Genomic DNA, 21771 nt, shown 5'->3' on the forward strand with positions numbered 1-21771 from the left:
TTGTCTGCCGTTGCGATCACAACGTGGTAGCACTCAGACCATGGGCCTGATTCACAAAGTGGTGCAAACTTTTTTGCAGACTTTTGCGCGCGCAAAGTGCCACGATTCGCGCGATCGCGGACTTTTGCGCACGCAATTTGCCGCAAATTGCGCACGCAAAAGTCCACGATCGCGCGAATCGCGGCACTTTGCGCGTGCAAAAGTCCGCAAAAAAGTTTGCACTGCTTTGTGAATCAGGCCCCTTGTCTGTATCTGTGTTCTAGCATAGTTTCCAAAGGTGTTGACATCAAGGAGTTCACACCTTTGCATTAGGAACATTGAATTGTATTATTTGTTATGACCTTCTGCCTGCCTGACTATTCCTCTGAACTCTGATCTTGTACCTTGCTATTTCTGATATCCTGTTGCCAAACTCTGCTCGTTCCTGGACTCTGTATTTGCCTCCTGATTCTGTACTGTGCTATTCTGATACTCCGTTGCCAAACCCTGTCTGTTTATTGGATTCTGTATCTGCCTCCTGAATCTGTACCTTATCTGTCTGTGTGTTAACGACCTGGCTTGCCGACCTCGAGAACTGGCCTTACTGTTAGAGGCAGTTCCCAGACCTGTTAGTGACACCCTCCCTCTCGGGTGTCACTCACGCTCTGTCCTTCCTACCTCCAGCCTAGCTCCTCCCCCCTGGAGAGTCTAGACCATAGGAAGGAACATACTTCTGGAGAAGTACTCAAAGTATACTGTTGCATCTAACACTCACTTGTTCTCCCTGGTGTCCAGAGGTTAGTAGATATATCTGATTATCGGTGATACTGCAGATCACCAATAATCGGGTATATTCTGTATTCCTGGTGAGACTGCAGTTCACCGGTAATCAGACCCTCTCTGTGTTTCACCGATCATTACAGAACGGCAGACAAAAAATGCAAATGGACGCACACACTGACCGTCTGGGCGCACTTGCCACTTCAGTGGAAAACATCAACCAAGTGCTGGGTAGTCACAAGACTATGATTGAAGCCTTGTCTGGTTCTTTACAAACCCTCCAGACAGCAGTGGATGAGGTGCGATCCCCTCCTAGCTCTGACATACGTTTGCCTGTACCCGAGAAATTTTCTGGTGACAGATCTGACTTCCGAAATTTTAAGGGTAGAGTGTTATCTTACTTTGAGTTGAGACCCCGATCTTCTGGAAATATGACCCAAAGGGTCACATTTATTAAGACTTTTTTATCAGGCGATTCTCAGACGTGGGCATACAGTTTGCCCACCGGGGATTTGGCCCTCTCTTCAGTGGATGAATTTTTTAAAGCCATGGCAGTAATTTACGACGACCCAGACCTTGCCGCGACCTCTGAGCGGAAGCTCAAGCTCTTGCGTCAAGGCAGGGGTCAGGTCGAAGATTACGCAGCCGAATTTAGGAGGTGGTCAGTTTCAGCCAGGTGGGACACCTATGCCCTATTAGATTGTTTTTTATCAGGGTTATCAGAGGAGGTTTCAGATCTCATGTTAAGTCTGCCTGAACCTAAGACAGTTGATGAGGCCATTTCAGCGGCCATTCGAGTCGACCGCAGACTGCGCTATCAGAAACAGACCCAGGGTAGTAGTCATGTAAGAATGGTGTCCTACGCTGCGCCTCCAGTAACTCCACCTCCTCCTGTCTCGCCTCCACCCGAACCAATGCAAATTGGATGGTCGAAACTATCCCAAGTGGAGCGAAGACACAGGATGTCTGAGCGGCTGTGTCTTTACTGCGCAGAGGGGGGTCATAGAGTACGTAATTGTCCTAACAAGCCGGGAAACGCTATCGCCTAGGAGTTGTAGGGGGTAGCACCCTAGGCACACGGCTTTTACCCCTAGAAGATAAACGGTTACTCCTTCCCTGTACAGTCACATGGGAAGATAAAACTGAAGTTTCTGAGGCTTTTATTGATTCAGGCTCTGCAGCTAATTTTATAGATTTTGAATTTGCAAAGAGATTGGGTATTTCTTTCACCCCAGTAAAACCACCCATTCAGGTTACGGCAGTAGATGATTCCCCCCTGCAAAGTGATCATCCGCTGTCTCAGACACCAGAGGTGGAAGTCACTATAGGGGTGTTACATAAGGAGAGACTACAGTTTTTTGTGTTACACATGACCACCTCCACAGTCATCCTTGGCATGCCATGGCTGCACTTACACTCTCCACAGATTAATTGGGCTACCGGTCAGCTAACTAGCTGGTCAACTCACTGTTTCCAGCAGTGTTTAGGGAGAGTGACACTGGGCCAGACCAGGATCCAGTTGGAGGGGGTACCAGTACAATATTCCGAGTATTCTGATGTGTTCTGTCCCAAGGCTGCAGATAAGTTACCTCCACATCGCCCCTTTGATTGCCCCATCGATCTCCGATCCGGTTGTATGCCCCCTAGGGGCCATCTTTACAATTTGTCTGGTCCAGAGAAAGTGGCCATGCAGGAATATATACGTGAAAATTTAGCCAAGGGGTTCATTCGCCCTTCCCGGTCGCCTGCTGGCGCAGGTTTCTTTTTTGTTAAGAAAAAAGACGGAGGCCTGCGGCCTTGCATTGATTACCGGGGCCTGAATAAAATCACAGTAAAGAATCGCTACCCTTTGCCCTTGATAGATGACTTGTTTACACAGATAACCGACGCTAAGATCTTTTCAAAGTTGGATTTACGGGGTGCATACAACCTGGTGCGGATCAGAAAGGGCGATGAATGGAAGACGGCCTTTAACACGCCCGACGGGCATTACAAGTACCTGATGATGCCCTTTGGGCTGTGTAACGCCCCGGCCGTCTTTCAGGAACTGATTAATGAGGTATTCAGGGAGGTATTGGGCAAGTTTGTGTTGGTAAATCTAGATGATATACTTATCTTTTCTAACAACCTCTCTGAGCACAGGACACATGTCAAGTTTGTATTGGATAAGCTAAGGCAAAACATGCTTTACGCTAAATTGGAGAAATGCATCTTCGAGGTAACATCTGTCACCTTTTTAGGATACATTATTTCCACCTTGGGCCTGTCTATGGATCCTGCCAAGGTTTCTGCTGTGTTGGAACCAGTGGGGTTGAAATCTCTTCAGAGATTTCTAGGCTTTGACAATTACTATAGAAGGTTCATAAAGGGGTACTCCACTGTTATTGCACCCCTCACCTGTCTCACTAAGAAAGGGGCAGATACTACCCACTGGTCTCCAGAGGCCCTACATGCATTCTCCACTTTGAAAGATTTGTTTTGCTCTGCACCCATCCTGAGACACGTTGACACTTCCTATCCCTTTATCGTTGAGGTGGACGCCTCAGAGGTCGGGGTAGTGGCTGTGCTGTCCCAGCGGTCAGGGTTGCAGGGTAGATTGCACCCATGTGCCTACTTTTCTCGTAGGTTCTCTCCGGCAGAGAGAAACTACGATATAGGCAACAGGGAGCTTCTGGCCATCAAGTTGGCTTTTGAAGAATGGTGTCATTGGTTGGAAGGAGCAGAACATACGATTACAGTTTACACTGACCACAAAAATTTAGAATACATCGAGGGAGCCAAGAGATTAAGCCCCCGTCAGGCTCGATGGTCATTGTTCTTCTCGAGATTCAGATTTATAATTACGTACACCCCAGGGAGCAAAAACATTAAGGCAGATGCCCTGTCTAGATGCTTTGAGCCAGAGACAGCACAGCCCTCCCTCCCAGAGACCATTGTCCCACAGAGACTGGTATTAGCTACAACTGAGACTTGGGAAGATTGGACAGAGACTTTAGGTCCTTTTCAGCAGGACATCCCGGAGGGGAAGCCCAAAGGGGTTATGTTTATCCCACTGCCATTTCTCCTTCAGATTTTGCAGATGTTCCATTCACACAGGAATGCGGGACACCCTGGGGCCTCCAGAACACAGGACCTTGTAGCCAGATGTGCTTAGTGGCCGTCTCTAGCAGCCGATTGCAAAGAGTTTGTTAGAGAGTGTGCGGTGTGGGCGAGGAGTAAGCCCTCCCGGCTGGCATCTGTGGGAAGATTGCAGCCCTTGCCCACTCCGAGTGAGCCATGGACCCACTTATCCATGGATTTTGTGGGTGAGCTCCCCAGGTCTGAGGGCATGTCGGTCATTTGGGTGGTAGTCGACCGCTTTAGTAAAATGGCTCATTTTGTACCCTTAAAAGGACTCCTCTCGGCCCAGGAATTAGCCGATTTGTTCATCACCCATGTTTTCCGATTGCATGGTATTCCGGAAAACATCGTGTCAGATAGGGGAGTCCAATTTGTTTCCAGATTTTGGAGGGCATTCTGTCACCAAATGGGCATGGAACTATCATTTTTGTCGGGCTACCACACACAGACCAATGGTCAGATGGAAAGAGTCAACCAATCATTGGAACAGTTTTTGAGGTGTTACGTTGCAGAAGCGCAAAATGATTGGGTCAAGTTTTTACCCTTCACAGAATTTGCGCACAATAATTTGAAAAGTTCCTCTTCAGGATTTTGTCCATTCCAGGTAGTGACCGGGAAGTTGCCTAAATTCTCCCCATTGCCAGTCGCCTCCACTCCATTTCCAGCTCTAGAGGCCTGGCAAAGGTCATATAAAGATATATGGTGGATTGTGAAAAATAATTTGGAGAAGGCGTTTCAAAGTCAAAAAGGTCAAGCTGACAAGAGACGTTCCTTAGAGTGGAGGTTTTTGCCAGGAGATTTAGTCTGGGTGTCCACACGCCACTTGACCTTGAAACAGCCCTCGGCTAAGTTGGGGCCCAGGTATGTGGGTCCATTCCCAGTAACTAGAAAGATCAACGATTTCACTTATGCCATTGACCTCCCTGCCAGTATGCGCGGCGTGAGATCCTTTCACGTGTCCCTGCTTAAGCCAGCAGTTCATGTGGGTCCCACTCCTCCTCCTCCTGTGATGATAGATGACCAACCTGAGTACGAAGTAGAGAAGATTTTAGACTCTCGCATAGTTCAGAACTCAGTACAATATCTGGTTCATTGGAAAGGGTATGGTATTGAGGAGAGATCATGGGTACCTGAATGTCGCATGCATGCTGACAAATTGAGAAGGTAGTTCCACGCGTTGCATCCTGGGAACCCTGGTAGGAGCTGTCCGGAGTCCACTCCTCAGGGGGGGGGGGTACTGTGAGGAAACGCCGAAAAGCCGCCGCAAGGGCTCAGAGTGAGGCGGCTGTTTCCGCATCTAACATGGCGGCACAACGCGAAGAAACCGCCGCATGCCGCATGGGCAGAGCGGTGGAGTCCGCGTTGGATGCAGCGGATTGCTCGCAGGGCAAGGCAGCTGACATTGCGACTGGACGCGGGGAAACCGCCGCTCGCTTAGAGAGTGAGGCGCCGGTCCCCACGCCTGAATCGGTGGTTACATTGCAAGACATGTCTGGTGTGGCTGGGACTGCTAGTCCACACTGGTTCAGAAGGACGCGCACGCGCGCGCTGAGAGGCAGAGCTTATATGACAGTCAGAAAGGGGTCAGCTGACCAGGCGGGTCAGCTGACATTTTCACCACCTGCCACCACCACCTGCTGGACCAATGTCCAGCACTTAGGGGAGGCGCTGGAGAGCGCTTTACTATATATACTGGGTGCTGGTCATTCTCTGGTTGTCTGCCGTTGCGATCACAACGTGGTAGCACTCAGACCTTGTCTGTATCTGTGTTCTAGCATAGTTTCCAAAGGTGTTGACATCAAGGAGTTCACACCTTAGCATTAGGAACATTGAATTGTATTATTTGTTATGAACTTCTGCCTGCCTGACTATTCCTCTGAACTCTGATCTTGTACCTTGCTATTTCTGATATCCTGTTGCCAAACTCTGCTCGTTCCTGGACTCTGTATTTGCCTCCTGATTCTGTACCGTGCTATTCTGATACTCCGTTGCCAAACCCTGTCTGTTTATTGGATTCCGTATCTGCCTCCTGAATCTGTACCTTATCTGTCTGTGTGTTAACGACCTGGCTTGCCGACCTCGAGAACTGGCCTTACTGTTAGAGGCAGTTCCCAGACCTGTTAGTGACACCCTCCCTCTCGGGTGTCACTCACGCTCTGTCCTTCCTACCTTCAGCCTAGCTCCTCCCCCCTGGAGAGTCTAGACCATAGGAAGGAACATACTTCTGGAGAAGTACTCAAAGTATATTGTTGCATCTAACACTCACTTGTTCTCCCTGGTGTCCAGAGGTTAGTAGATATATCTGATTATCGGTGATACTGCAGATCACCAATAATCGGGTATATTCTGAATTCCTGATGAGACTGCAGTTCACCGGTAATCAGACCCTCTCTGTGTTACACCGATCGTTACACTAACCCAGTTGGTGCTATAGTTATCACGCCTAAACTTATCACGCCTAAACTTATCACACCTAAACTTATCACGCCTAAACTTAGTTTAGGCGTGATAAAGGGCTTTTCACCAGTGTGCTAACTGTTAGCACCTCTTTGTGAATCAAGCCCACAGTGTTCGGAGTAGGAAGAGGGTGTTTAGTGAACAGGTTTTTGAATAAACATATTTAAGTTATTAACTTGCATATGCGGGTGCCCTATATAGATCTACCATACTGCAGGTGTCAAACAATTAATATTTTATGATTTAAAATGAACTAGTCAGTGCCATACATGATTGTTGATATTTGAATAGGTTGTTAAGAATGCCTTCTAGGTAAAAATATTGAGACTAAGTAAAAATATTGAGAGATTTTAGTACTGCACTTACAAAATGTATGTTATTACTCCAACAGACCAGCAATCCACCGCTTTACTGTATGGCTTTTGTGCAAGAACTTCTGGAGCTGGAAAGAAACAATGAGATTAAACTAAAATCAAGACCCAATTAAACTACATTTTCTTAAATAGCTGTACACTGGGTTGTCTTAAAGCGGAATATAACCCTGCATTTCAACTTTGCTCTAAAATATTATTTACAGCATATTATATGCAAAAAGCATTTTTTTTTACTAGACCAGCATTGGAAAGGTTAAACACAGAGGTTTAACGTTCCATGGAGAGATATGCAGAAGTTCAGATTGTTACATTCTATTTAGTTATATGTATCTATTGATAAATGTTACGCACTCTTTGGCTGTCCACCAAGCTCCTTCTCATTCAGAGAGAGTGAGTCACATTCAACACTTAGATACATTTATGTAAACAAAATGTATCTATTTCAGCTTCGGATGCATCTGCAGAAATCTCCAGGAACTTTAAAGCCCTGTGTATCCCTTCCAATGCTGGTCTAGTAAAAAAAAAAATGCTGGTTGCATATAATATACTGTAAATAATGTTTTAGAGCAAAGTTGAAATGCAGGGTTATATTCCGCTTTAATGACCTTCACCCTTAATCAAACTACAAAGGCTAGAAAGTGTTTGTGAAGTTGAAGACCAACATTTACAAGTTGCTTAACATAGAGAATATATCACCTGCAAACTAAACTTTACATACAGTATGTTAAAATAATATACACTTTCACTATCAATCAACAGCAAAAACTGCTTAGAAACCTAGCAAGATTATTATACTTTGACAAATTGCAAAAAAATAAAATAAAATAATCTAACAGTAATGTATATGGCAGTAAAAGAGGCTTTCTGATATAAATGTGACTTATTTATGTAATCAACATCAGATACATTAGTAAATAATTTTATTAAGCCATTAAAAATAAAAATGCATAACAACACAAAGAACTGCATAGGATTACAACAAATCAATCAAGCACAATTGCCAAAGTTCAGAAAATGGGGCATGCTATCAGTAATTTAACCACTTATCTGTCTGGGTACAGTATATCTAAACCCCTAGAGACTTAATCAGCTCCAAGGGTGTAAATATATGTGCCTCGCCATGATCGCCCGCCACGTGCTTTCTCATCACTGCCTATTAGTACAATGATCCATGAATGGTAACACGTTCCCATTCACCGATCAAAGTACCTGTGATCAGTGATCACCAACATCAGTGAAATGCCAGTGGTCACTGACAAATTAAAGGTAAAAACATGCACACCACACTCCCTGTGATTGTATGTACAGATCACTTGTGAAACCATGCAATCCTGAGATGCCACAGGGCGTTATTCTCAGAATGCAACATGAGGACTACTGGGATAAATAATTTTTTGCTGCACGTGATCTGGAACTTCTGCCTGAGAGGGATCGGTTGGTCCAACTGTTTGCTGATCTGGCATTGTCTACGGTCCAGAAAAAGAGGAACTTTCAACCGCAAGCTTTGCAACAAGCCTCTATCTGGTACAGATGAGGATCCTCATTCCCAATCTCTTTTCAACTGTATAACAGAATGTATGTGTGTTGCTCGCTTGCGGAGGCCACTGAGGCCCTTACCACAATGGTCCTTCCCCTACCGTGGACACACCACCAAAGCCCAGAGATCAGCAAGACCAGCTAGAACCTGTGATAAGATCATCTTGCCCTTCACCTATCACCTAAGTATTCTCACCTTTTCCCCTTTTTGACTGTTGTATAGCCAGACATTAGCCTGGTTGATTTGTTAGTGATGAGCACAAATTTTACATAACCATAATTTTGCATTGTAGTTCACAATTATGATGCAAAATCAAAATGCAAAATTTTGGGAAAAATCTGAATTAATTTCTTAAGTAAATGGAACCAAAATTTAGCAATTTTCTGCAATGTTCTCGTAATTTTGTGCTGAAGTGGTTAATAGCAAAGCCTTCATATATACAATTGTCACAAATTGCTACAAATTTTTTTTTTTTTTTTAAAGAACTTGTAGTTTTTGAGAAAATCAATTTATAAAATTCAAAGGGAAAATGGTTTTTTAATTCAGAAAATTTACAGTTTAAAAACTATTTTTCTTTTTCATTTTAAAAATGATTTTCTCAGAAACCACAACGTGTTTTTGAAAAAGTTTTTCTTTTCTTTTTAACCCTCTATTCTCCTTAACCACTTAAATACCAGCGGTCTCTGCTCTTTAAGGACCAGAGCCCGCTAGTCCTTAACGAATTACCACACATGCCCGCTGCAACCGCCCTCACCGCCACATGTCGGGAACCTGAGCCAACCACTCTGCCGTCTCTATGATGGTAGAGATCCTGTGAGCCAGCCAGGAGCCACTTTCATTGGATCCTGGCCCTGTCTTTCAATGCAAGCCAATGGGAGTTGCTTACATTGAAGGTCAGGGTCAGGAGCCAATGAAAGCGGTTTGAAGGTTGCTTACATTGAAGGTCAGGGTCAGGAGCCAATGAAAGCGGTTCCTGACCAGCTCACAGTATCTCTGCAGTCAGAGCTGAGTGAGATGCAGTGGGAGATGGTGGGGATTCAGCGGTGAGATCGACGCGAGCAACGAAAACGGCGGATGTGCGCAACAGCGGTCAATTGAAATCTACGCCCTGGCAGCCAGATAACCATCAAAACAGGGCATACATTTCAATTATCGCGGTCCGTAAGTAGTTAACACACACAGCAATTTTGGTGACAATAGCATGCATGTGGGCTTTACTATTAACCACTAAATTACGCAAAATTATGAATGGATTACACAACATCAATTGAATATCCAAATCATAATTGTAAACATGAATGGATGAATGGATTACACAAAATCAATTGAATGTCCAAATCATAATTGTAAACATTCCTGCAAAATTTTGAGTTAATACAGTTAGCAGATTATGATCATCACTTGTGGTTGTTTTGGGTACTTTTTTGGCGTATCTTTTGACTATTATCACTAGTTTTTTTTTTCCTTTTTTGACCCCTCCCCTCAATCTACTGTTGGAATAGTTATTGACTTTTATGGGCTTCTTGATCTCTCAAAGTACTTATGTGCCTATCCACCCATTGTCACTATATGCCTAACAATAACCTTATGCTTTATTTAAATTTTAAATGTGGACTATACAAGGTGATGAATATGTTTTCACAAACTCTTTTTTGTATCAGTACTGCATGATTTCTTCATAGCAATGCAACACCGCCGTCTATGGGATCCATTTTACATTTCCCCTAAATTATCTGTGAATGTCTGTTGTTTGACTAGTTTAGGTATGTTGAATTGCCTAGCAGACTCTTTAGTTGTGTTAAGGATGCCATACACTGGTCGATTGCCACCAGATCGACCAACAGATAGATCCCTCTCCGATCGAATCTGCTCAGAGAGGGCTCTAATGGCTGCCCAACACTGCACAAAGATTTTTGAAAATTCAGGAATCCGCCTGGAGTCCTGGACCCTGTTGGTGGTGGTGGAGAAGGCTAGCGGCCTGCAGGCAGAGATGCTGTGTGTGGGGACTGACTTAGTCTTCGGGCAGGCAGTAGCCCTCCGGGATCCAGGCCTCATTCATTTTGATAAAGGTGAGGTACTGAACACTTTTGTGACTTAGGCAACTTCTCTTCTCAGTGACAATGCCTCCAGCTGCGCTGAAGGTCCTTTCTGACAGGATGCTTTAGGCAGGGCAAGACAGAAGTTGGATGGCAAATTGGGACAGCTCTGGCCACAGTGTCTACATCCACACTTAAGGCCAGGTAGTAAGCTACCTGCTGGTCCAGGCGTTGGTGGATGTTGGATATGGTTTTTATGTTGGCATAGATGTGGAACAGGGGAAACCGCCCCAAAGGAATGCTGAGAGGTAAAAACAGCTGGCGGTGTTTACAGACACTAAAAGAGAGATCCTGTTCAACAAATCAACATCTGACACTATGTATTACCCTTGGGAACAGAAACCATCAGAGCTGGTCTAGCTACTAAATAGCCAAATAGCCAGCGAAACTGGTGTTATCCTATCTCAAAGAATGGGACCCTTGGATGCTAAAGCCATAAAAACCGAGGGGACAATGGAAGTTCTTATGGGAACAGTCTTCTTATCAGACGGACAATAGCTAAAGAGTTTCTGTTTGTCTTGAGGATACCTGAGCAAGTTTCTATGGAAGGGAGGGTCACCTTTCAGATCCGAACACCTGTATGATCAGGGTGCCCCCTGGTGTCTGGCAGCCCCCATCACAGGACTTCATGAGTGGGGTTACAATGCCATCTAGAGGTCCAACGAAGACATAACTGGCTAAGACAGGGGGCGAAATGATACCTGAGCTGGAGGGGGCCATGTGGGTGTGTGTATGTGATGAATGGATTTCTTGGCTATTTAAGACAGTAAGACGGACTCCATGGGAGAGAACTTCCATAACATCCCAGAAGAAGCTTCCATAATGCTCTAGAGATTCCACCAGCAGGAGCATAGAGAGACATCAGACTACACCAAGCCTCCATTTTGATGTAAGAAGTAACCATCTTGCTTAAGATATAGTACCTGCATTGATACGCAATTGGTCAGAGTAGATAGGACTAGAGGAGTGAACCTTAAATTGTAACTTTGATTCTACTTTATACTTTGTTATACTTTAATTTGGAAAAACAATAAATAGCGTTACTGCAACAAAAGACTGTTATTTCCAAAAGTAGAACTGGGAAACCAAGTATCAGATATATCATTTGGCACCCCAGATAGCGTGTGGAAGAGTCAAATCCACATAGAACTCCACAATATCGTAACTGCTACAGAAAACGGATCAAGGACGGAACATCCAGTCGCTGCAATCCAGGTTTCCTAGACGATTGATGAAATCCACCTGACGGTTACTACAGACGCCAGGACTCCTCAAAGAATCCAGGTCCAAGGGCATCGCCTGAGTTTCGCGCTGGGCGTGAATACAGAGAGACACCTGAATCGTTACCTGAGGTGCTGTGAAGTATTCCATCGCTGAGCGGACGCGCAAAGCTGGTGCAGTATGAACACTTTGTAATCTATGACTAATATGCATATATAGTGCTGTATTGCTGTTGTTTTTTTGTTGTTGTTTGATAGTTCTTAATTGTGTTAGTAAGCCTGTATTAGCTATTCAGTGGTTGCCGGCAGAGACAGGATTGATCACCCTGTAGTAACTGAAGTACCCATAGGATCTATAGGAATAAACCAGACGTTTTTGAGGGAAAGTGAATTAGAAAGTTTTCTAGTGTTCGCGTGAAGGGGAAGTAGCCTTCTGCCCAATAGGAAACCTCTCTGGCCTGGATCTTAGATCAGTAAGAAATTGGTCTGTGTATGTGGGATACGCAAAAACATGGATATTACCCCATTAGAAAAGTATTAAAATATAACTTTTAATCAAGTTGCATTAAAAAAGAATCAAATTGCTGACCATATGGTAGTATGTGAATAAGTGGACTGGAGGAGACGGTTTAGGGTCAAAGGACCATCCTCCTAGTTCACACTAGTATTCATTAAAACCCTACACCAAATTAAACATGTTTCATTTCCTCAATTGAAAACTTCGTCAGGAGAGATACGTGCTCTAGTGATAGAGTGATAAAGTGCTCAACATAATAAATACATTGTATAAATCACATATTTACAAAAAGTTAGCAAAAAATGGCAGATTGTCGGCCACTACCAGCAGCCTGCTGAGAAATGTACGTCCAGCCCTTCCTTTTATACTGTGCAGGAAGCCCTCAAAGGATGCTGGGTGGGGTGGGGTCAAAAAAATCCCTCCCTCCACTAAGAAAGCACATCCCATTGGATCCTGTAAATGTCTGTCAGAGCTTTAGGCCAATGGCATAGATTGGCTATAAAAAGCCATATATCCTCAAAAGGTATCAGAAATTACCTGAATATCGGCGGAAAACGCTTCATAAATACTTTAGGGAACCCACATAAGGATCTGGAAACCACAAGGTCTCCACTGCTTTGAAAGCGGAGAAAAACATTCTCTCCGTATTTCCCCTGATCTGATTGGTAGATGCATGGAAGGGGGGCGGGGTAAAGCTCCATGCAAAGGAGTTTGATGGACAGGCCTCAGAACCAATAGGTGGGGAGACCGCTCCCCATGCATCATATTAGTCACCACTCCTCTCATTGAAAACTTTAGATGACGTCAGTTCGCATAGCGTCAAACCGGCTGTATACTTAGTTGCCATGGCGACGTCCACGTTGGGCGTGGAGCGCAGTGCATGAGTTATACAGCGGGCCGTCATAGGCTCACATCCTCCTGAATGGAGGTAACCTAGGAGATGTATCCGCTGGGCGTGAATAAATTAAAGGACGATCACAGGTTTACGTCCTCCAGCGTTCTGGTTCCCTAGGTGATGTATACATGTTACACAGTGAAACACAACATTCACATAATACCGATCGCATCCCCACTGCAGTCATATTTTAATCAGGGGGGGGGGGGAATTTATTATTAGGAGAGACAGACGCCTGTAAAGCAACACCCCTAAATAAAATAAGCCACCATTTGTCATACATTAAGACATAATGGAAATATAACAAATCTGTGTATCAAGACACAGTATGCTCACAGATAAGCACTCGATTCATTAAAGCTACATTGGCACAATTGGCAACAGGGTTGAGGACTTTACCCTCAACCCTGTTGCCAATTGTGCCAATGTAGCTTTAATGAATTGAGTGCTTATCGGATTTTACATGTCACATTCCATACATGTGGTATCGCCGTACTCAGGAGAAGTAGTATAATGTGTTTTGGGGTGTATTTTTACACATACCCATGCTGGGTGGGAGAAATATCTCTGTAAATGACAATCTTTTGATTTTTTTTTTACACACAATTGTCCATTTACAGAGATATTTCTCCCACCCAGCATGGGTATGTGTAAAAATACACCCCAAAACACATTATACTACTTCTCCCGAGTACGGCGATACCACATGTGTGGCACTTTTTTGCACCCTAACTGCGCTAAGGGGCCCAAAGTCCAATGAGTACCTTTAGGATTTCAAGGGTCATTTTGAGACATTTGGTTTCAAGACTACTCCTCACGGTTTAGGGCCCCTAAAATGCAAGAGCAGTATAGGAACCCCACAAGTGACCCCATTTTAGAAAGAAGACACCCCAAGGTATTCTGTTAGGAGTTAGGTGAGTTCATAGAAGATTTTATTTTTTGTCACAAGTTAGTGGAAATTGATTTTTATTGGTTTTTTTCACAAAGTGTAATTTTCCGCTAACTTGTGACAAAAAATTAAATCTTCTATGAACTCACCATACTCCTAACAGAATACCTTGGGGTGTCTTCTTTCTAAAATGGGGTCATTTGTGGGGTTCCTACACTGCCCTGGCATTTTAGGGGCCCTAAACTGTGAGGAGTAGTCTTGAAAACAAATGTCTCAAAATGACCTGTAAAATCCTAAAAGTACTCATTTGATGTTGGGCTCCTTAGCGCAGTTAGGGTGCAAAAAAGTGCCACACATGTGGTATTGCCGTACTCGGGAGAAGTAGTATAATGTGTTTTAAGGTGTATTTTTACACATACCCATGCTGGGTGGGAGAAATATCTCTGTAAATGGACAATTGTGTGTAAAAAAATGTAAAAAAAAATTTTACAGAGATATTTCTCCCACCCAGCATGGGTATGTGTAAAAATACACCCCAAAACACATTATAATACTTCTCCCGAGTACGGCGATACCACATGTGTGGCACTTTTTTGCACCCTAACTGCGCTAAGGGGCCCAAAGTCCAATGAGTACTTTTAGGATTTCACAGGTCATTTTGAGACATTTGTTTTCAAGACTACTCCTCACAGTTTAGGGCCCCTAAAATGCCAGAGCAGTATAGGAACCCCACAAATGACCTCATTTTAGAAAGAAGACACCCCAAGGCATTCTGTTAGGAGTATGGTGAGTTCATAGAAGATTATATTTTTTGTCACAAGTTAGCGGAAGTTGGTTTTTATTGTTTTTTTTTCACAAAGTGTCATTTTCCGCTAACTTGTGACCACAAAAAAAAAAAACTTCTATGAACTCACCATACTCCTAAAGAAATACCTTGGGGTGTTTTCTTTCAAAACTGGGGTCATTTGTGGGGTTCCTATACTGCCCTGACATTTTAGGGGTCCTAAACCGTGAGGAGTAGTCTTGAAACCAAATGTCTCAAAATGACCTGTGAAATCCTAAAGGTACTCATTGGACTTTGGGCTCCTTAGCGCAGTTAGGGTGCAAAAAAGTGCCACACATGTGGTATCGCCAAACTCAGGAAAAGTAGTATAATGTGTTTTGGGGTGTATTTTTACATATACCCATGCTGGGTGGGAGAAATCTTTCTGTAAATAGACAATTGTGTGTAAAAAAATAAAACAAATCTCATTTACAGAGATATTTCTCCCACCCAGCATGGGTATGTGTAAAAATGCACCCTAAAACACATTATACTACTTCTCCTAAGTATGGCAATACCATACGTGTGGCTCTTTTTTGCACCCTAACTGCGCTAAGGGGCCCAAAGTCCAATGAGCACCTTTAGGCTTTACAGGGGTGCTTACAATTTAGCACCTCCCCACTTGGCAGGACAGTTAACAAACCCCACAAATGACCCCATTTTGGAAAGGATACACACTAAGGTATTCCATGAGGGCCATGGTGAGTTCATAGAAAATTTTATTTTTTTGTCACAAGTTAGCGGAAAATGACACTTTGTGGGGAAAAACAACAACAACAATTTCTGCTAATTCGTGACAAAAAATAAAATCTTCTATGAACTCACTGTGCAACTCACGGAATACTTTGGGTGTCCTCTTTCCAAAATGGCGTCATTCGTGGGTTCTGTCCTGGCAATTTAGGGTCTCTGCAATCATTACATGTATGGCCAGTATTAGGAGTTTCTGCTATACTCCTTATATTGGGCATACGGGTAATGCACTCTGGGCTGAAAGGAAAAATGACCGTCAAACAATCAATCAATGTGGATGAAAAAAATCTGCCAAAAAAAGTGAGAAAAAAAGAGGGGAAGGCGTCTGCCAGGACATAGGAGCTGCCACCCAAAAACGTCCGCCCACTCAGCTCTTATGCCCTGGCAAACCCGATTTATCCATTCACATCGATCGATGTGGATGAACAAATCATTGCCAGAGTTCTTTTTCTATACAAAGTGCTTGCCAAAGCATAGGAACTCCAACACCGCCCCTCAGCTCATATGCCTCGGCAAAAGTATCTTTTTTACTGCGGAGGAGAAATCACGTCCTGCAGTGCTGCATGCACCAATTTTGTGTAACCTGACAGACGTGCAATGCTTCTTTCAGGATGCACCATCAATGCTGCAGCTGGTTGGTCAGTCGCTTGGTCCACCTGGAAGGGTAATGGATGGAAAAAAAGAGAAAAAAACAAACAAAAAACAAGCAAGCAGCAAAGCAATAACTTCATTAACATTTATAAACTTCTTCAAACAAAACCTTGATATTGTGAACCAAACATTAGCTTTTTTGCTCACCTGTTTTTTTTTTTTTTTTAACTCACCTTCCGAGGACAAATCTCTCCTCCCCCATGGGACAATGTGCAAAGTGCAGATCACACAGAGTTGTGGCGAAGTACATTACGCATTTTGGCCCAAGTGAAAGGAGAGGTTTCTGGCAGCCCTGTGCATTACGGTCTCTCGAAACCAGATGTTTGGTTTCACACTGCATATTGGCATATCCGGTGGGTCGAGCCTGCCGCACCGTATCGCCAAAAACAGACCTTCAGGGAATACCACAAGAGTAGCATTCGGCCTAGTAATGAACTGTGTCGCCATAGACTAACATGACTTCTGGGCCGACCGAAATTGCCGCAGAAGCCACGCAGTAACGTAGGCATGCACTAGCGTTAAGTCAAGCACTTCCGGCGAAGGGGGGGACCGCAAAGTGTGACTTTCGCTAGGCATTTTGCCCTAACGCATCACAGCAGTGTGAAATAGCCCTGAGAGACCCTTGTGTGCCTACTGTGTCTGGAGTTCCCTACTCTCTAATAGTGTACCTGCTCGTGGTACCTCTCAAAACACACCCCTAGGCATAGGCCAGGCTGGTCAGGGCAGGTGGGACAGTAAACAGTGGTGTCACGCCTTGTTCCAGCCCTGCTGCAGACACGACTACATTTTCTTCGGGTGCGTTGACCTGCGGTACACGGAATTGGATAGGCATAATGCCTTCCATGTGGCTGGCTAGTTGCATCTTGGGGTTGGGCCCGGACACCTCCTGGATACAGGAGTTCCATAATGATCTGTCTCTGAAATTGAAGAAACAATCCAATTCTCCCAGCCTTACTGTAGAGAACAAAGCTGTTGTAAACTGCCAATTGAATTAGATAAAAAGACACTTTTTTATACCAGCGTCTTGTTTTACGGGAAAGTAAATAGGGCGCTAACCCCTGGTCATTGAAGTTCACCCCTCCTATGTGAGTATTATAGTCGTGGATGACAAGGGGTTTTTCAATTGCCTCAGCTCGCCGTTGAATTTGGACTGTCGTGTCCGCGTGAATGGTGGACAGAAAGTAAACGTCCCTCTTGTCCTTCCATTTCACCGCGAGCAGGTCGTCAGCACTCAAGGCGGCCCTCTGCCCCCGTTGAAGTCTGGTGGTAATGAGCCATTGGGGGAAGCCCCGGCAACTAGGCCACATGGTGCCACAGCATCGGATTCCTTCTAACTTTAAGTGCTGATAGAGGGCCACACTTGAGTAGTAATTGTCCACATAAAGATGGTACCCTTTCTGGAACAAGGGTGGCGCCAAGTCCCACACAACCTTTCCACTGCTCCCCAGGTAGTCAGGGCATCCGACCGGCTCCAATTTGGAGTCTTTTCCCTCATAGACCCTAAAATAAGATGTATAGCCTGTGGCCCTTTCACAGAGCTTATACAGTTTCACCCCATACCGGGCACGCTTGCTTGGGATGTACTGGTTGATACCAAACGTATGAGGGACTCGTTTAGCTAGTGTACAGTGTTTTTTGCAGTGATCAGAAAAAAAAATTCTGTCACTGCGGTGGGGCGGGCTGAACGCAAGTGCAGGTGAACGATCAGGCCTGATCGGACAAACACTGCGTTTTTTTGTGGATCCTAGTGACCCTAATATAGATTTGACTGCGATCAGTAATGATCACTTTCAGATACTATATAGTAGCAATGTTGGTTAGCGACAGTGATGACGCTAATTAGTGACTGTGGTGCAGTGGGCTGAGCACTAACTGACACTAACAAAGGGGCCTAGCTAACTGGCCTAACTGCTAACACTAGTGATACAAAAAAAGTGACAGTTTTCACTGATCACTGTTTTTAGATCACCAGGATAGTGACAGGGGGGTGATCTGGGGTGGGGTGGGGGGTTTGGGGTGGTGGTGAGTGGGGAATCAGAGGCAATCAGAAACAATCACGGGACAATCAAAGCCAATCACGAGAAATCAAAGCCAACCACAAGGTAATCAAAGGCAATCACAGGGCAATCACAGGCCAATCACAGGGCACTCAAATCACGGGACAATCAAAACCAATCACGGGTCAACCAAAGCCGATCAGGGGACAATCAAATACAATTACAGCACAATCAAATACAGTGTCAGCACAATCAAATACAGTGTCAGCACAATCAAATACAATGACAGCACAATCAAATATAATGACAGCACAATCAAATGCAATGACAGCACAATCAAATACAATTACAGAAGAATCAAATCCAATGCACTGGGAAGGTGATTAGGGGGGGGTCTGAGGGTGAGGGGGGTTGATTAGGTGCCCGCACGGGGCAGATTAAAGAGTAACTGTCAGGCTGCAAAAGCTAATTTAAACCTCTATTCTCCTGTGTTAAACAGTTTAGAAGGAAGCCAAAAAGGCAATACTGAAGTTAAAAATCTCTCTTACTATGATGTGTGCTGAACAGCAAGGCTGGTTATTCCCAAGCTCCGAAGGAGGCTGGCAGGACGCATAACAGATACTGCAAAGCATTCTGGGGCTGCCTCTTCTCCCCACTGCAGTACCTTGGGTCATCCCCTTCATTTCCCTATCACGCCCTAAGGCTGCTTTCTCAGTCAGAAGTTACAGGCTCATGTTACAGCAGCTTGTAACAGCAGCCAGCACTGCAAAATCACAGGGCACATGTTCCGTTAGAGTATACTGCATGAGTCCGCTATTGTTCCTAGCCACATGGCTAATTAATATTCACTGCACAGTAGTGTTGTCCATTAGGATATTTTTTGTGAGTCGAATCATCAGGAAGCAGGGAGGATATGACATCACAATTGGCTTCATAGGACACAGACAAACATGGAACCTGCCATGAGCTGTCAGGAGCATCATTCTCTGCAAATACTATATAAAAATTCTGTGAAATCCAAACGTGGACAGTGAAATGCATATGTAAAGTAAGTACAGCCAATATTTAGCTACTGATATATGTGTTTTTTTTCTCTGAGACCCTATACCTAACAGCTCCTCTTTAAAGGATACCCGAACTGACATATGACATGATTGTAACGATTGCGGAATCGTCTCCGTGGTCAGCGCACCAGACGTGCGCTGACGCGGTGGATTTCCTCCACATAATTGAGGACACCCAGGCTAGGTGCTATGCACCTGCAGAGGGAAATTCCTGTCGGCAGGTGGAACTGTGGAGTGCAGAGGAACAGCTCCTCTGCCCTACCACACACGCCAGACAGGAATTGTACGAAGGGAAGAAACGCAATCGCAAGAGAAGCGATTGAAAGTGAGCATAGAGACAGATTGTGTGTGTGTGCATAAAATTAGTCGCCAACCCGCGACTGTGCACACACCACAGCAGATAAGAAGCAGGAACGCGATCGCGAGAGGTGCGATCGCCAGACGTGACACAAGGTACAGCAAGGCGGAGCACGAGAGTAGCAAAGGCACAGCAAATAATACAATAAGGAAATACGGAAAATAACAAATGCTAGCTAACCGCGAACACCGCACTCATTCGCAACAGTGCACGCGGTTATGCGCGGTCTCCACGTGATAAGCACAATAGAGACAAGCACGCCTAACTAACCATTAACAGACAAACACGAAACAGAGAACGCGAGCGCTTGCTTAACGGTTACCTCACCGAGCCTACAGCAAGCGTTTCGAATCAGACAAGACAGACACACGAAAACAGGGACAAGCGAGAGATAGGATCCACAGCACTAGCGAAAAGTGGCTAGCGCGATCCAAGTACAGAGTAGCAGAACAGAAGGATCCCCAGCGCTAGCGAAAAGTGGCTAGCGTGATCCCAGAAGACAGAACAGAAGGATCCCCAGCGCTAGCAAAAAGTAGCTAGAGCGATCCCAGAAGACAGAACAGAAGGATCCCCAGCGCTAGCGAAAAGTAGCTAGCACGATCCCAGGAGACAGAACAGAAGGATCCCCAGCGCTAGCAAAAAGTGGCTAGCGCGATCCCAGGAGACAGAACAGAAGGATCCAAACACACGGCAGACAGAACAGATGAGGTAGGCAGAAACAACCGCTGTTCCAACCTACACTCCAGACTCAATCAGAAGGATCCACAGCCGCTAACGCTAGGGCTTGTGCGATCCAAACACAAGACAGACGGAACAGGCAAAACAGATAATACAACCTGACTGGACTAGAAGGGGAGCCTAAAGCAACCCCCAGGAATTAACTATACTAGATAGCAATGGCTGACACTCCAGCAGTGTCCATCAGGAACAGACCATGGAAGGGAAATGTCCAGCAAAGCATTCTGGGAGCAGAATGCTTTTATAGTGCTAGTCATCAAAAGAAGGCAGGTAACGGATTTGCATGACTAATGTATGCAAATTCCTCAGCAACACAAGCTGCAGAACTGACAGAAAGTCTCTCTTAAAGAGACCTGCAGAATGCAGACGTGAACAGTGGTCAAAACGCTGCCTGTCTGCACAGGCAGCTGAGCAGATTCTCACAATGATGAGATAGACATGTGTATGTACAGTGCCTAGCACACAAATACCTATGCTGTGTCCCTTTTTTCTTTCTCTGCCTGAAAGAGTTAAATATCAGGTATGTAAGTGGCTGACTCAGTCCTGACTCAGACAGGAAGTGACTACCGTGTGACCCTTACTGGTAAGAAATTCCAACTATAAAACACTTTCCTAGCAGAAAATGGCTTCTGAGAGCTAGAAAGAGGTAAAAAGGGGAATTTCTTATCAGTGAGGGTCACATTGTAGTCACTTCCTGTCTGAGTCAGGACTGAGTCAGCCACTTACATACCTGATATTTAACTCTTTCAGGCAGAGAAAGAAAAAAAAAGGAACACAGCATAGTTATTTGTGTGCTAGGCACTGTACATAAACATGTCTATCTCATCGTGTCACATGTCAGTTCGGGTATCCTTTAAGTCCTGATCTGATGGGTGGCAGACACAGGGGGTGACTGATGGGAGATCAGTTAGTGATTACAGGGGAGAATAGATGTAAACAATGCACTGAGGAGGTTATCAGGAGGGGGGTCTGAGGGCAATCTGAGGGACTGGCTGGGTGATCAGGTGCCCCCAAGGGACAGTTCAGGGTCTGCTCTGATGGGTGGTGGTGACAAGGGGTAATAGACAGGTGATAAACAGGTGATCAGTGGGTGATCAGTGGGTTAGATAGCTGTATACAAATGTATACAGTATACAGGGGGGTGGTCTGGGGGGGATCTGAGGGTAGGGGGGTGATCAGGGGACCCCAGGAGGCAGTTAGGGACCTAATCTAGGGGATAGCATTGACAGTTAGTGACAGGGAGTAAATGATGGGTTTTTAGAGGGGTGCTTGGGTGAAAACACTGGTGTGCTGGGGTGGTCAGGGGGGGGGGGAGGTTCTGTCTGAGGACTGGGGTGGGCGATCGGGGGGTCTGGGTGGGCTAAAGTGTGTGTGCTTACGTGTATTCACTGGGCTGCCGTCTTCTCTGATGGTCGCACGACGAAGTGACCATCAGAGGAGGAGGCAGCCTGTATAATACACTTTGTTACATAAACAAAGTGTATTATACATTTCTATTGGCCAGATCGCAGTTTCAAACCCCGCTG

General features: G+C 45.0%; 1 protein-coding gene across 7 annotated transcripts in view; it reads right to left on the reverse strand.

Annotated features, from left to right (window-relative positions):
* CAMK1G (calcium/calmodulin dependent protein kinase IG) overlaps positions 1–21771 on the reverse strand; it is a 2474997-nt gene that overhangs the window by 1221182 nt on the left and 1232044 nt on the right. For all 7 annotated transcript variants that reach the window (XM_068269763.1, XM_068269762.1, XM_068269761.1 and 4 more), the window contains one exon: positions 6703–6778. In XM_068269763.1, the coding sequence (XP_068125864.1) occupies positions 6703–6778 (76 nt within the window). The remainder of the gene's footprint in view (positions 1–6702; positions 6779–21771) is intronic.

Source organism: Hyperolius riggenbachi, chromosome 2, assembly GCF_040937935.1.
Source record: "Hyperolius riggenbachi isolate aHypRig1 chromosome 2, aHypRig1.pri, whole genome shotgun sequence".
NCBI lineage: Eukaryota > Metazoa > Chordata > Amphibia > Anura > Hyperoliidae > Hyperolius > Hyperolius riggenbachi.